Genomic DNA, 17,290 nt, shown 5'->3' with positions numbered 1-17,290 from the left:
GAAAATTAAACAAAATTAACAAAATCCCACTGCCTTCAAGGAAAAACAAAACCAAATGTAAAAAGCCCAAACTTGACCCATGAGTCTTTAAATGTAAAGATATAAGTGGCTTGATTACCATGCCTGGAAGGGTTCAAAAGCTGTGTAGCTGTGGCATTGGAGGACATGATTTAGTGGCGGGTTTGGCAGTGCTGGGGGAATGGTTGGGCCCAGTCTTAGAGGGCTTTTCCAACCAAAATTATTCTATGATCCTGAAAGCCCTTCCCTTCTCTCGTTCTTGCTTTGTTGCTTTTGCCACTGCATGAGTGAAAATGCAGCTGTAGATTCTCTTCAACTCAGGTTAAATTTACAGAACATGTAGTTAATGTCTGTGGGACTGTTGCTCTCCTGTGAAAGATGGGAAAACTGGCAGGAAGCTTGAGGCAGATGAGAAAAGAAGTGATTATTCCTCTCAGGTGATATTAGTGTAGGTACCATAAATAATTTTGCAGCAAGCCAGTCCCAGAGATTTTATGTTTGACATAAATGTGAGGGTAAGGAAAACACTTTTTAAAGGAGATCCATCAGAGTAAAAGCAGAGCGTGATTTGCCTGGTTGCATGAGCATGCTTGGAATAACAGGTCTGACTTTAGGGTTGTGATGTAACAGTTCTTTGTTAGTGAGTCCTGGACCTGCCATTAACTAGACTCCACGGGTAAAAGTGGATGTTTAGGGAGGAGAATGTAGATTAGAGGCTAGAAATGTGACTGGTTGAAAGGGATGAGAGATGTGGTTTGGTGGGGCTCTTTGAATGGGGCAAGAGGAGACAGAGAATGAGTTTTGGTTGTAACAAGGAGGTTCACTGAGCCAGGACAACAGGGAATAGAGCCAGGGAAATGCGGGGATTTGCATGAGCAAATGCAGAAGATATGAAGAGAGCCTGCTGTGGTGGTGGGGCAGTTGAGACCTCAGTAGAAGCCAGGGCCTCTGGTGTTCATTGTGGACACCAAACCAAAGGATCCAAATGGTCCCTCCTGCCTTTCAAATCCAGAAATGAAGTTAAGAGAGGGGAATAAAGCATATTGATTACATGGCAGGAATGTTCTGACAGTGAGATCTATCAGGCAGGGAATAGATGCTTGAAAGTCACCTCTTGGGACTTCTGAAACCTGGCTGTGTGAAATGAATGTCTCACAGGGAGCAATTCTTCATAGGCAGAGGTGGGACTCGATGACCTTAACAGGTCTCTTTTTCCTCTCCCTTTTATTAACTTTTTTTTTTTTAATTCTTTGTCTTCCCTGCTAAGCACATGTTGATGTTGTGCTTCACAGTCTGTTTTGTGAGGGGTGGCTGACTGGGGATGTGAGATTTGGCACTGAGACTCCTTGGGCAGTTCTTCAATCAACCCCCAGCTGCCCTTGGAGCCTCCTGGAGGTTTTAGCCTCATCACATGTCCAGCAGTTGTTATTAAACAGTGACCCAGAACAAAGCCTTTGTGCTGAGCATCCCAGGATCCTGGATTAAGCCAGGGTATCCCTCAAAGCCAGGGCTGGGGGTAGTCAGTCCCTAAGCCATTACCACCATGCAGAGATTTGGCTGCCATAGTGTCTGATCTCAAAAGAGAAGCTGTAATGAGCTGAGTGCATTCATCCCAGCCATGGGATTGCAGGTTTGATCTTTATAGGGAGTATAAAGCCTAAAGCAGCTTCATTCTGGGGTTTGAACACTAACCAATTAAGCAGGGAGAAGAACTGTGTCCCAGAACAAGCAGAATATCCTTTTAGGATGTGCCAAAAGTGTGTTGAAATCTTTAGTTGAAATTTTTTGCTGCTGTTATGGTAGGAAATAATGGCACCAATAATACCAAGGACTGTTTGTATTTCATGGTCAGAGCAACGGGAAGGGAAAGGACAAGACTTCCTCCTAAATGAATAAAGATATTAAAACCTCTGGGAGGAGGGAAATATGAGGACCTTGGAAAATCCCAAGGAAGGAATGGGAAAAGAACTTCATGTCTTAGAGTGATATCTCCATCTGATGGACAGGAGCTGTGCGGTGTGGAGATGAGATTTTTCCCTCCTTCTACCTGAGACAAAGCAATTCTAAATTTGATTCTGGGGTCTGCAGATTAAGTAGAGTCTGCTTGGATTTTGCTTCCACTGATCTCTTTGCAATCCTTTGTAGCCATGTTCTAAAACTTAGGTTTTATAAATTAATACCTTTGTTTGCCTGGTTTGAGTTAAAAATTATTTCAGCTGTTGGTAGGATAAAAGGACTCATGTTCCTACAGGCATGATAACATCGGGATGAGGGCACTGGAGCACAGCAGAAACGCCCAATTTCCACATTTTGGGTTTTTTTAAAGAGTGCCAGACTGTTCTTGTGCTGAGCTCTCAGGGCTGTGTGGGAAACACCTTCTGGTGACCTACATGAGCAAGGCAAGTTCTTTGGCAGTAGCAAAATGTCGAGGAAAAGAGTTACATCCAGAGATTCTATGAGTAGTTTCCAACATTCATCCCAAAATAGAGTTCAACATTTTCCACATACGATTGAATGTGGAAATGTTCTTTTCAAGACCACAAAAGAAAACCAAGCCCTTTGTGTAATGAATTGGGTTCTGCTGCAGGTTGTTGCAAACGCATGATCTTTGCAGCATTTCGTCCTCTTGAATGCTATTTATTTGTCAAAACACAGATATTTAGTGCTGCTTAAGATGCCCTTGGAATGTCAGGAAAGACATAAGGCTTTTGTGGGAGCCATAGAATACCTGAGGTAGCTGTAGACAGAATTTTTGGACAATAAAAACAAAATATAGCCATCATTATTTTCAGCTTCCCTGCCTCTTACCTGTCTTAGATGTAGGTCTTCAAGGCAGGGATTGTGTTTGGCTCTGTCTGGATACCAAGCATAAAATTGCCACTGGATTTGGGGAAGGAAAGGGATTAAGCAAATTGCAAAATTTGTGAGCGTGTGGTAAATTTATTTTCTCATTCTAAAACCAGAGAAGAAAAATAGAGGATTGTAAACTCTCTCTCTGAAGTTCAGAGCAGATGGAATATAGGTGTATTGGGTTGACCCTGAGTTGATGGACAGTCTTTAAGACCAATTACGCTTCTCACAATTTACATATTTAAACTGCACAGAAAGGCGGGACTTCCCCTTTTTGGTCGGGAGCTCGCCTGCTGGGAGGTGGGGGCAGCTCGGGGCCGCCGGGCCCGGCCGGGCCGGGGCCACTGCCCCTTTCCCCCTTTCCCAACACTGCGGCACGGACCCTGGGTGGCTGGGGGGGACTGTCCCAGAGCCACAGGCAGCTAAAACCAGCCATGGACTGCTCACAGCTAAACCCATCCAGCGCGGCTTCTGGGGACCGGCGGGTCCCTCTCCTCTCCATGCGGAGCCGGCGGAGTCAACGGGAGCCGGCAGAGCCTCCTGTCTGCAGCCAGCACACTTCGTGCTGAACTGAAGAAGACACCACGCAGCCAGCAGCACAAAGGGAGCGAGGCTTTCCCCACCGTAAAGGCCGAACAAGAACACCCTTCAGCATGGCGGTGTCAGTCAGAGAGAAAGAGAAGTGAGTCACATGGGACGGAGCTGGAAATGGCGACGGGAGAAAAGAGGGCGGTGCCGCGATTCTGGCGGGCAGCTTAAAAGAAACCTTCTTGCATGCCGTGGTAAGAAACTGTAATACCACAAACTGTTTGTCTTTTTAATCCATTTGAAGAACATGGGGGGATGGAGTATCTTCGTGTGCCTGTGAAGATTGTGAAGAATGCCGATGCCAGGCTTTATAGTAGTAAGAGGCTGTTAGAGACTTGTGGCGAAGAAGAGCCTTTGTGTGCAGGCCAAAAGAACTTATCCTTAAAAAGATGAATAACCCCATGTGATGGCCCATGTTTTGCAGTGTGAAGGAACTGTGAGATTTTTCATGGGAGAGATGTTCTACACACAGCAGATTGTTTGTTTCCGGGCGGATCTGCTGTTGGTGGCAGTTTGGGAACCACGTGCAACTGAAGGAAAAACCCTTTTTTCCCTTAAGCATAAGAGAGAGACTTTTCAAGAACTGGAACGCTGACTAACATCCCATGTTCTGTTATCCCTTGTGTGAGCTAGGTAAAAGGAGAGAAGTGCTGGGGGGGGGGGGGGGATTTGCTTTAATTTTGTTTTGTTATTGTCTCTTTACTTTTAATTCTATTAGTAATAAAACTCTTTCATTGTACTGCAACTGTTTAAGGTTTGTGCCTGCTTTGCTTTTTCTCCTAATTTTTATCTCACAGAAGGAAAACAAGTAAGTAATGAATATTTTGAACCAAAACCACTACATTTAATTGGTGTTTTCTGCCCGGTTTCGAACTCAACCCGCTACAATAGGTTTTAATATTTCAAAAACACCTGAAACATTAAACAGTTATAAACTCTTCAGAAATACCCCATATGAAATAATAATTTTTAGCAAAATGTGCTAAATATTTTAATATAGGAAATAGAGCATTTTCATATTGCTACAATTTCAACCTCCATTTTTTAGAATTGCTTAGGAGACAAGACATTCATTGACCATGACACTTCCCCAGCAAACAAGGTACCTTTGGAAGAAACTGGAACTCACAAAAGCAAATAGGAAAAAAACCCTGTCTTGATAAATTCCCATTGACTGGATTTCTGAAGCTTGAGAAATACTCTTGGATGCTAGAGTGCACTCTGTTATACTGTCCACAGACCCTTTAAGGAGTTCATTACAACTATTTGGTTTGTTCAGGATTAATGAATATTGTCCAAAAGTCAGGGTTTTGAGAGAAACAGTTTTAATGTCTGTCATGGTTTAATGCTTAAAGGACTCCTTTTTTGAATTGTTAAACCCAAATATTTCAACTGAATCTGAACTTCAGTGACAGTTCATAATATTGGTGTTTTTTAGCATTTTTTATCTGGATTTAGAATAGGAAAATCTAATTTCTGCTCACAGAATTTCACTGAATCACTAAGGTTGGAAAAAACCTCCAAGACCATTGAGTCCAACCTGTGACCAATCCCCACCTTGTCACCCAGACCAAAGCACTGAGTGCCATGTCCCGGCCTCCTCTGAACACCTCCAGGGTTGGTGACTCCACCACCTCCCAGGGAATTGCATTCCAGTGCTGAACAACAACAAAAAATAATTCTTCCAGATGTTCACACCACTTGTTCTTTAAATACACCTCAAAACAGCTGCTCCCATTACAATTTTTACCTCATCCATGGAGTCAAACTTGGACCACATCTCAAGTCACACTCAGCAACAAAGCAAGGTGAGAGATCCCAGTTCCCACCAATTGCCCAAGAGTCCTCCAAGTGGTGTCAATGCTTCCTCTAACCTGTTCCTGGATTTCAAACTTATGAGAGATGTTACGTTGTCACATCTCCTTGGTAAAAGGTTTCTGCCATATTCCTGAACTGTAAACCATGGTCTATCTCTCCCAGAAGAAATGTCCACGCTTGTAGTTAATTCCTTATTTCATCTCCTTCTGGACAGAGCAGTTTGATCCCAAAGACCACCCTGACGCTCAGGGCACAAAGGAGGTTACACCTTGCTCGCACAAAGCAAGCGGGGCTGAAGGAGCTGCATGGAGACCTAATTATCCTCAAAAAGGATGTACCTAAAAGAGAGGCTGGGTGCACATCAGGAGTCAAAGGATCATGGAATGGTTTGGCTTGGAAAGGACCTTAAAGTTCATTTAGTTCCATGGGCAGGGACACCTTCTGCGATGACGCCTCTCAGTAGTTAAAATATACTCCGTGTCAGTGGTGTTTAGGCTGCGTTGGGTTATTCTTTTTCTGTCTCCTGTCTTGCAGCCCCTTTGGCCATTCTCTGTGGTCTGACACACTTTTCTGCCGACTGCCAAGAGGACAGGGCCACCTTCATTGAATGTGACATCCAAGTCATGGTGGGCACCTCCCAGCAGAGAGGATCGGTGTCCTACCTCTACGTCTGTGGGGACACCCCACCCCAGGGGCATTTTGCTGGACTCTTTGCCAGGTTAGTGCCGTGTCTCTCCAACAACCAAGTGGGTCTATCCATGAATAACTTCCCCCACATATTATTCCACCATTTGCAGAATTGTCCCCTGCCAAATGATGGACTGAAGGAGCAAATTCCTAATTCTCAATAGAGCAGTTTGGCCTTGAGACCACTAGAGAGCTCCGCTGGGTTGTGGAATTCATTCCTTGTGCCTATCAAAGAATCTCCAGTCCCCCCCCACCCCCGCTTCCCTCCTGCCTTTTTAAAGTGTTTGAGAGACATCAGAAAATCCATCTTGTAAACAGCCTGCTTTGTTCCTTCTTAGGTTTTAATATTTATCTTCTGATCCAAAGCAACATCTGGTGGATGCCAATGGGAAAAAAGATTAGGCATTATGAAAAGCAGAAGTCTTCTTTTTTCTGTTTTTCTCCTTCTTTTTTTTTTCTTCTCTTTTTCTTTATTTTTTTTTCTCCTTTGTTTTCCTCCAAGCAGTTTCATGAGTAATAAGTCAGGGAGTAAATTCAGCAGGGTGTGCAAGGGTGCTTGTGCTTTGCAAATCCAAGGCCAGGTTGTCCAGGAGTATAACTTGTAACTGTTGCCTTTGATGGAGCAGTGAGGATTTATTCCTGCAGAGCACTCACTTCTAGGAGTAAGTGGGATGTCTGAATTAAAGAATAAACACATGAATGATTGAAGGATTTAGTTTGGAAGGGACCTCAAAAGTTATCTTGTTCCACTCCCTGCCATGGGCAGGGACACCTTCCACCATCACAGGTTGCTCCAAGCCCTGTCCAACCTGGCCTTGGACACTTCCAGGGATGGGGCAGCCACAGCTTTTGTGGGCAACCTGTGTCTCACCACCCTCACAGGGAATAATTTCTCCCTAATCTCCCATCTGAATCTCCCCTCCCTCAGTTTGGAGCCATTCCCCCTTGTCCTATCATTCCATACCCATGTGAAAAATTCCTCTCCAGGCTTCTTGTAACCCCCCTTTAGATACTGGAATAAGTTGAACAAAGCCTTCCAGAAGTTATTTAGTAAATAGAGAATTAGAAAAGCATTGCAAGGCATTCCCCATGGTCTGCTGTACATGGTGGATCCACTCCTGGCTGCTGCATCTTGCCACAGTCCAGGTACTTCAGTGGAGTTGCAGAGTTTTGATCCTCATCGTGACCTGATCCTTACATCATACCTGGTGTTGATTCACCAGAGGGAGCTCTGTATACCCTGAATCGAGGGGGGAAAAACCAACTGGCATTCACTGTACAAAGACAGCAGCACATGAACTGCACAATTTTTAAAACTTGTTTAAAAATATAAAAAATAGAAGTTTCCAACTAAAATTAATTAAAAAAAAAAAAAGGTTTACGCAGCTGCAATACCTCTCTGTCAGTCTGTCACACTTCTCCCTCACCAGCTTTTTAATTTGACCTAGATTTCATAAGGTCTGGGTTTTTTAAGAAAATCCTTGTCAGCTTTGAGAAAATCAGTGTTAGGAAGAAAGAAGTTATTTTCCTGTTGAGGAGACAGAGGGCAGAATTCTGCCTTGATCTGTACAACTGGCCAAGTGTCCAAAGCCACACTGCACTGGTAATGTCCTGTAGCATCTCAGGAGATGGGGACGACAGATCTTTTGGAGAAGACAGAAATAAGGAGACTTAGAAGGGGAAAAAAAAGTGAAATTAAACTAATTTCATCAGTTCTATTGCTCCCAGAATGACTTGTTTCAAATCAAGAAACTCCTTGGCTTGAAAGTCTTGTCTTGTCTGGTTTAACTTTGCTTTGCTTTTCCTCACCTCAGTGTAACCCTCAATCAGAGAACCAACAAACTTGAGAGGGACTGGACAACCCCATATATGTTTCTTTCCTTCTCCTTTTCCCCTGAGTATCAAAATTGTGCTCAGTTCTTCACTGATAAAAAAATGCATCTTCAATGATATAATACTGCTACTACTACTACCACTGCAAATCCTCCTGTGATTACTTTTCTTCTTTCTCCTTTTCTTGGTTTTGGCTGCCACTGTGGAGAAAGTCATGAAGTCTTTTTACTGACTGTTTGCTTACTGTTTTCACTGTGGTTTTTAGTCCAATTTAATTGTGAGTGCCTCAGAGACAGGGTTTATTATTCCTCCTGGGAGTCTTATCAGGGAGAGATTTCTGAATCAAATCAGTCAACTTTTTTTACCTACTATTTTTGCATTTTCCCCACTTCTTCAATGTCTTTCATATTGTCTTAACTTTTCACTCTTTTGTGCTCATGCTTCTTTTTTAGTTAGAAATTAAAACTTGAGCTGATTTTTTTTTTCTAGTGAATTTACTTCTAAAATAGTTCTTGCTAAAGGAAAGTAGGGGCAAAGGTTGTTTGTTTTCAAAAAAGTTTCCTGATTCGAGAAATCTGGGAAGAAATAGAGGGAAAAAAATGAGAGGTTTGAATCATACAAATTAACTTATTTCAGAAGTTCTGAAAACTTTTCCACATTTAAATTCAGAAATATATTTAATCCTAGATTGGATTTGCACAAAAGTCTTAGAAAATTTAAATGGTTCCACCAGAAAACAACTAATTTGAGGATTCCTGAAATAATACGTATTGATTGCTTTAATTAATAACAGTAAATAATAACAATAATAAATATATATATGAATTTGATCTCTGTGCAAATGCCCAAGAATTAAAACATTTGTCCCAGGACTGGGACAAAACTACTGAAGTAATTCCTGGCTTGAGTGTACATTGAATCTCTCCTGTTCTTTCTTACCAATTTTATAGAATCACTGAATAGCTTGGGTTTGAAGGAACCTAAATCTCATCTCATTCCAACCTCCCTGCTGTGGGCAGGGACACCTTCCACCATCCCAGGTTGCTCCAAGCCCCATCCAACCTGACCTTGAACACTTCCAAGGTTGGGGTAGCCACGTGGACAATTTTTTTCAGTGATATAAATAACTCTTTTCCTTATCTAGTCTGTACAACAGCTCATCCTTTATCATCATATTCCTTTGGAGAGTTGCACGTTTTGCCATGAACAGCATTTGTATCAAGGTACATTCCTGAATTCCCTGTAATAATTCACATACTTTTCTTGCCTTTCCCTTAAAAACTGCAATTTGTTAACAGATTTCCAGCATCAATGTTTCAGGATGTGGTTACACAAGGACAGAAAGGAACTGGCTCTTGTTACAAGCAGAGCTTATTTACTTTTTACAAAAAACTGTGAAAACCACTCGAAGGTCCTTGTATTGACTTGAATGTTTGGCAAATTGTGTCCATGCCCTGCATCCAGCCGACCACCACCCCCTTCTGCCTTTAAAACAGTTGATTATTTTAAAGAAGCAGTTTTTTCTTGGAGCTTTATAAAGAAATACTCTGCAGTCTTGAAAGACAGCCCAGTCCACTGAATTGTTGTACAGGACAAGATCTGTTCTCAAAGTGTTGCTATCAAAAGCAAGCACAGTTCCCCAAGGCCGGCTTTTGATTATTGATACAGCAGAGGGAAATATTCATTTAAATATAAAAATAAAAATTCCCTGTTAAAAGGGCTCAGCAACTTGCAGAAGCCTTTTTATTTTTTTTTTAGCATTTTTGTGGTCTCTAATGTGGCTGATTCCTTTAACACTTTAACCCTGAAAAAGGGCAACAAAACAAGCAGCCCCTAAATGCAGGTCAGAGCAGGCCTTTTTTTGTAGAGTGAGCTGCTGCATCCAGCAGGGAAGTTTGAAATCTTCAGGGTCATCAAACTACCCTTGATCATCACCCTCCCGACAAAGCTCTGAGTCCTGGCTTTCCAACTGGGTTAATTTTGGGAGAGCTTTGGGCAAGGGAGGTGCTTCTCCCCCTCTACTCTACTCTCATGAGATCCCACCTGGAACAATGTCCAGATCTGGGGTCCCCAACACAGGAAGGACATGGAGCTGTTGGAGCAAGTGCAGAGGAGGCCAGGAAGATGATCAGAGGGATGGAGCAGCTCTGCTGGGCAGAAAAGCTGGGAAAATTGGAAGATTGGAGAAGAGGAGGCTGCAGGGAGACTTTAGAACCTCATTCAATGCCTAAAGCGACTCCATGAGAGTTGGAGAGGGATGTGGACAAGGGCATGGAGGGGCAGGACAAGGGGGAATGGCTTCACACTGACAGAAGGTAGATTTTTGTTAGTTATTAGGAAGGAGTTCTTCCCTAGGAGCGTGATGAGGCCCCGGCACAGGTTTCCCACAAAAGCTGTGGCTGCCTCATCCCTGGAAGTGTCCAAGGCCAGGTTGGACAAGGCTTGGAGCAACCTGGGATAGTGGAAGATGTCCCTGCCCGTGGCAGGGGGGTGGAACAAGATGAGCTTTAAGATCCCTTCCAAACCCAAACCATTTTTTATTCTAACTTAGACACTTTAGCAAATCCTGTTATATGGGATTTTGGCAACCTGAAGGCCTCTTAGAATGCTGATCCTGCCTATTTGGTCCTCTGTTTTGTTGAGTAAATCATGCTATGAACTCTGTCCTTTCTTAGCTATTCAGAAAAGCTGTGTGATTTCTGAGCTATGTTGGTGTTGCTTTAGATCCTCTCCTTTCTTCTCACCTTCCTACAAGTTGCTGGTGTGAGTCTGGTGATGGGGTGGGGAGGAGAGGAAGAAGTAACAATGGCCAAGAGTCACAGAATCAACTAGGTTGGAAAATACCTCTGGGATCAAGTCCAGCCGTTAATCCTGCACCACACCTTGCTCACCATTAAACCATGTGTTGAATCCTATAACTCCCCACAATGAAACACTACCAAAATCAGCAACTGTCAGCAGCAAAACCAAGGGAAAAAATGTTTCTCCCCCCCCAACCTTTTCCATTACTTCTTCCCCCTATGCAAGGGGAGGCTTTAGAGCAAATGTCTGCTGGTATAACTGGCACATATATCGAATCTGCTTAGTCTGGGCTGTTAAGTAAGTTTAATTAATTTACTAAGTTAATGTTCCAATGTTAGCAACAAAGCATCATTGCAATCAGCTGGGTAGCAGGAATTGGAACCCCTAAATGAGCTCATTTTTTCACAGTTGGAATTAGGGACCAGTTAGCCAGTTGTGTGTTTTTTCCAATTTCTCCCCTTGCCCTAGGGGAGTTGCAAGTTATTCATTCCCCATTGCTAAGTGTGAGTAAGATGGGGAGGGGGGAGACACAAACAAACCCTACTCCTTGTAGGAGTCCATCTTTGCTCCCAACACTGCTGATTCCCTCGCTGCTGTCTGCACTTGTCTGCCTGCCTTGGTCCTAGAATGGCATTTGTTCCTATTTGTGATGGTTTGGGGAAGGAGAAAAGCATCACTGAGAGATATTTACTGCATGTATTTTCATCCTGAGTGTCTGCAGATAAAGGGGGGAAAAACAAATAAACAATAAAAGAATGGAAACAAAATTACAGAAATTTGCAAAGTTTGACAAATGGTGGCCAGGAGTTGCCACAAGCTAATGGCTTGCAATGATTAATAAGAGTAAAAATAATTGCATTTCATTAAGATTGATGACACCCCATTTAACCTCCCTTCTCGTTTCAGCCCTAAAGTGGAAAGAGATGAAGTTCTCATCTATAATAGCTCCTGTAACATTACCATGGAAACTGAGGCAGAGATGGAGTGTGAGGGAGCTAATCAGCCAATTACTGCCAAGATTACTGAGATATGGAAAAACTGGGGCCAGAACACTCAGGTATAATCAAATCTTTTTTACAGACTGATTCAAACAGCTTAAAATTAAATTTGTAATATTGTGTACATTTAAAGGGGGGCAAGAAAAAAAAAACAATTTAGGCTGAGCAGCAGCAATATATAATATTAAATGCTTTCCAACTTTGAATAGCAGTTCTAATGCAGCACAGCTGAATTAATGGTTAACTATGGCTAATCATGTATTTTATCAGACATAAATGAGCTTTGCCTTATTTTCTGAGCAATGTATATATTTTTTAACACTCTCCGCCTTTTTTTTTTTTTTTAAATATAAATTCAATTCTGTTCTAAAAAAAGGTTATTTTCAGTTGAGCAGAAATCTTAGCCATGAGGTACAGTTTCAGCTCTCTGGCAGAGACTTAGCATTCAGTGCAGCCCCTATATATTTGATTATTTTATATTTGATCTTTGCTGCTTTTCAGCAGCTGAAGGAAAACGGGACACTGCTATCTGTGTGTATAGCAAGAAAAGAAGACAAATGCCAAAGGTTCATTATGAAAAAACTGTAACTCTGAACCAGTGTAAATTTTAAGACTTTATACCTACAAATGTCATTGCAAACCTGAAATGTCCCTTTAGAGTCCTCACAGTTTTGCAGAGTTTTGGGGGTGTTTAGCTACCTAAGAAGAAATTTAAAGGGGCTGAATATCTGTTGAACACCAAATATCCCTTTGTTGCTATCCTTTCCTAAAGGAGCAGCTCCTGAGAAGTGGTGGAGACCTCCTGCATACAGGGAAGTGAGTGGGGATAGTTACACACCTGACTTAGGATAAAACCCAAATGCTTTTTTATCTATTAAATAAAATTTTCACAGAGTCTTTTAGCATAGTTTAGGAAAATGAAGTTCATTTGCTCAGCATCAATATTAAAGTTGCCATGGTAATTTTAACTCTATCTGCAAAGAGATTTCCTGTATTTAAGGACTTTAAATTTACTTTGCCACCCCAAAAGTAGGTGCAGTGTCCTGGCAGAGTAATTTTGGTGCATTTCTAGTGTTGAATTCTGTATTTAATTTTATATATCTGATCTATTCTGTATTTAGGAGTCTCTGAATACTTGCAAATCTACCTTACATGAATGTTACTATTGCAGTGGATTATCTTAAATGACAATTCCTTGCTTCTGTTAAGCCTGTCCTTGGTTTGTGAAGGAATGTCAGACGTAGAATGTTGCCAATTAGGGTTCATTTGCTCATCAGCCTTGTTAGCTATGCTACCTAAAACATGCCCATCTAAGGAGAAAAACAACCCCTAAAAATTGCTGGGTGGTGTCTGCAGGAGGCCAACAAAGGCAAGTGCCTAGGCAAGTACCAGATCAAATGATAACTACACCTAATATTCCTATTTTCCTTCCCAAATGGGATAAGGGCATCTCTAGAGCCCCAGAGCCTGGGCAGCAGCTTGGAGAGATGTTCCCCTCTGCTGTCTGTGACCTGGGCACCTCAGGTGTATCACAGATCCTGTAGCCTCAGTGATGACAGGATGACAGGTTGTCTTTTGACTCAGGTGGGAGCAAGAAGAGGAAGAAGCTGTGAGGTTTGTTCCTGTTGTGGTTTTTCTGCTCAGAGTGGAGAAAACCAAGGAAGTCCTAAGTGTCCTGAATGAACAAATTCATTCAGAGCAGGATGGAAACAGCAGCACTTTAGATCTGGGATTTGCTGCTGCCTAATGAACCCAGTGGGCATTCGGAATCATTTTATCCCTCTTCCCAAAACTGGCTTGGGTGAGCAGAGGTGGATGGGTGGGGAGTTCAGATAAATGGCTTCAATTTTGGTCCCTTTCTGGCTGACAGCATCCTGTTAAGATTTACGACCTGGTGCAGCGCATGCATGCTTCACTGTGGAGGTTTAAATCATGTCATGTGAACTGGCCTTACCTTTCCAGTGGGAAAAATGGTCCCCAGGTTCAGCACTAAGCAGTGAAATGCATTAATAGCACCGCGTGCCTTAGGATAATGGTGCTATTAGCAGGCAGCACAACTCTGTGTACAAGTAATGGGGCTGCATCTCTTTATAATAACATCTGGCACTTCTCTTGCATGCTCATGCAAAGGATCTCAAAGCATTCCTTAAGAAAGGGGCATGATCCTGTTCTCAGCACAGCTGCACTGCTCAGTGGTTTGTTTTCTGCTTCCTCTGCTGCCAGCTGAAGGATGCCTGGGCAAGCTGAGAATTCAGCCCAGCTGGGCGCCATGGGAGGGTTGGCTCAGAGGTGATTAGATGATGATGATGGAGCAGGATTAGCTCCAGGATGGCGTTGGAAGTGAAAAGAGGTAATTCAGAAAGGTTGTCAGAGGCTTATGGCATGGAATGAATGGGCACTGGCAAGAGAGAACAGACTTGGTTGAGAACAGAAAGTAATAAATAAATAAAAAGTAAAACGTTGGTTCTGGGAACCTGAGCCTAAGAGTTACAAACGGTCACAACACCAAACCTGCCAGAGTTCAAGCAGCATTTGGACAACATTCTTAGGTGCAGACAGGTTCTTAGGGTTGTTCTGTGCAGAGCCAGGAGTTGGACTCAATGATCCTTGTGGTTTTCTTGCAACTCAGGATATTTTATGATATGTCCATTATTCAATGACACAATTTTTAGGGTATTTTTTCCTGAGTTGTATTATTTAAACAGCTGCATTTTCTGATAGGTGCCGCAAAATCCATCACTCAATTTTTGTCCTTTCAAATCTGGTCTCTGAGCTGTTGCTTGCATGGATCATAGAATCCTAAATGTTGGAAAAGACCTCCAGGAACATCAGGTGCATGGTTACAGTGTGAGCTGGGCTCAGATCTAAACCTAGAGGACTCACAAAATTTCATGGAGTTTCAAGTTGCTATCTGGAGATCTGTGATTTTCATGGCAGATTTCACGAAATTTCAGTTCAACTTGGATTTTTCCTGGAGTCTGGTCTGTGTTCCCCTCCCCCTCCCTTCCCCCCCAAGAGAACAGTTTTTATGATTTTATTTAGAAACTGATTTAAGCTCTTGCCTCACTTTGTGTTTGAAGTATTTTGCCCTGTGTGACTTAATTAGGTCACAAGAAGGAAGCAGCAGGCCTCTGCCCCACTGTTGCATTCAGCATCATTAGTGTTTGTAACTTGCTCTGTTTTTTATCTAAGAAGAGTTGCACAATTATTTTTATTTCAGTATATAATGCAATTTAGCCTACTGAAAAGAGAGGGAGGGGAAAAAAACCCCAGCACTGATTGTATATCCCACAGGACTTAATTAGTTCACAGCTTCAAGAATGCACTGGATAATGGGACGATATGAATTAAATAATTAAAGGGAAAAGAAAAGTTCTAATGCTCACTCAGTACCTGTCCACTTCCACCTTGGCTGCATAATGAGACGTCAGCTCTGGTGACACTGACGAGACGTGCAAAACACCCTGAAAACACAAGGAGAGGATGCTCATGGGAGGATTTGACCAGGCTCGGATGGCTCTGAACCCATTATGCTTAGTGAGCCATCCCATTATTATTCTGGATCACTGGACCAGACCTAATCGTGATGCAAAGATGCTGTTGGAGCAGCGCTTCCCTGCGTCCACTCCCCCTCCTCTGCTGGCCCACACGGGTGATGGAATGTTCGGCAGAGGGCAGATGCCATGGATTAGGTCAGCCATAGGGAAGCTGAACTGGTATTCCAGCGAATTCCCTGCAACCCAGCCCTCAAGGTTGTCCCTGTTGAGGGACAGGAGGTTAATAAAAAATAACTTGCCAGATAAAAATGTCATCCTGGTTTATGGCTCTGCCTGGGTGTGCTGGATTGCCTTGAGTTTGTTTTTAACAGGGTGTTAAGGGAAGGTCTTGAGATTTAAAGATTTTAGAGTATTGAGGCTCTGTGAATTCTTAGCTTGGTGATGGATACAGGGATAACTGCTTTGTTCACTTCTCATGAAAGAAAAAACATACAAAACCCCCACAAAGGCTGTGTCTGAGATATGTACAGTCACCTCAAATTTCCTTTCTGTTCAACTTCCACTTAGTGTGATCAGGACTAGCTCTTCAAATCCCTTGGATTCCTCTGCAGACCTTAGAATCATTCCTTTCTTTTTGTTGCCTTCCCACCCCCCCACCCCCCCCCCCCCCCCCCCCCCCATTTACCATCTCTCTTGACGCCAAATATTTGGAGGTGAGGAAAGAAATTATGTGGTTTCAACCATTGGAGATACTCAGTGATTTACAAAGGTGGCAAATCCTAGTCAGCTTTCAGGAAGCATGGAAGAGTCTGTTACTTTATTGCTCACAGCAGGACTGATGACAAGTCATAGAATGGTTTGGGTTGGAAGGGACCTTAAACATCATCTCATTCCAACCCCCCACCATGGGCAGGGACAGCTCTTGATGTTATCCACCTGCGAGGGTTACAAGTGATGGGAAGTGGCTCTGCTCTTTCACCTCATTTTAATGCTGTCCCCATGTTGTGTGGATGTTTGATGGGTGCATGTTTGAGGGTGAAGGGCTCATACTTGGCAGTCCATGAGGAAAATCACTACAGCAGGCTGCGAGTAGTTAGGCAGGGTGGGGATCATAGAGTCACAGAATGGTTTGGGTTCGAAAGGACCTTAAAAGGTCATCTAGTCCCAATCCCCCTGCCATGGGCAGGGACACCTTTCACTAAACCAGGTTGCTCCAAGCCCTATCCAACATGGCCTTGAACACTGCCAGGAATGGGGAAGGAACAGAGCAAATTCCAGCTTAACATGGAGTTTGTTTGGAGGGAGTTAATAAAACAGCTGCCCTCTTCTCCACTTGAGGAAGAATTATAATACAATATGATATTTAATTCCCGTGTATCCATTCAGAGAGCACAAAACACCAGAACCCTTTATCTGGCCATGGGCATCACAAGTTGCTGAGGTTTGGGAATAGTTTAATTGGATTTATTAGCAAGTATCCTGATAGAACCTGATTTTATGTTGTCTTGGGCTGTGAGTAGGGGCTCCTGGGTCCTTTGGCAGTGCAACCAGCCAAAAATAGCCGTGTCACACAGGATGGGACATAAGGAGTAGGACTAGATGAAACTCTTCTATAATATTTTGTGTATATTTTCATAAATGTGCACTTTTAACACCCCAGCAAGCCCACCCTTGCATCTCCAAATTCCCTGTTTTCTTAACCTCTTATCTTGGTCACAGCGCTATTTTCAGAAGGAGGTGGGGAATGCAATAAAACCAACCAGACCCTCACAGAAAAGAAGTGGAACAGTCCATAAAAAACCTAATAAAAATAAACCCACAAAACCAGTCTTGGGGTACGGAGGCTGCTGGAGCAGGGAGGTACCATCTGCAAGGTTGTTAAGATGTAGAGAACCAAGATGGGCTCCCCAGTAACCACAGGCAATGTGAAGAGATAAATGGTTGACCCGAGCCCGTGTCAGGCAAGGATTGATGCCACTATCAGCCCTAGTGCCTTTGCAATGATTTTTTAAAAAATCTCTGATAGAGTGTGTTATCTAGTTACTGGCACGAGGGCAATGGCCTGGAGGCAGCAGGGAGGAGGGGGGAGGAAGAAGGAGAGCAGGAGAGAGAGAGAGAAAGGAAAAAAAGGTCATTCTAGGAGGACAATCTCTGTTGGACTAAATGAGAAAATAAGGGCCTTGCTCTGGAAGGGGAGGG

The 17,290-nt window shown here is 43.0% G+C and overlaps 1 protein-coding gene across 1 annotated transcript in view; it reads left to right on the top strand.

Moving 5' to 3' along the window:
* PKHD1 (PKHD1 ciliary IPT domain containing fibrocystin/polyductin) overlaps positions 1-17,290 on the top strand; it is a gene marked incomplete at its 3' end in the record, with an annotated part of 237,744 nt that overhangs the window by 43,971 nt on the left and 176,483 nt on the right. Inside the window, exons 33-34 of the mRNA XM_082276787.1 lie at positions 5,809-5,992; positions 11,503-11,653. Coding sequence (XP_082132913.1) covers positions 5,809-5,992; positions 11,503-11,653 — 335 coding nt within the window. The remainder of the gene's footprint in view (positions 1-5,808; positions 5,993-11,502; positions 11,654-17,290) is intronic.

This window comes from Coloeus monedula, assembly GCF_965178545.1.
Source record: "Coloeus monedula genome assembly, chromosome: 2".
Lineage (NCBI taxonomy): Eukaryota > Metazoa > Chordata > Aves > Passeriformes > Corvidae > Coloeus > Coloeus monedula.
This window is presented reverse-complemented; position numbering and strand designations above follow the sequence as displayed.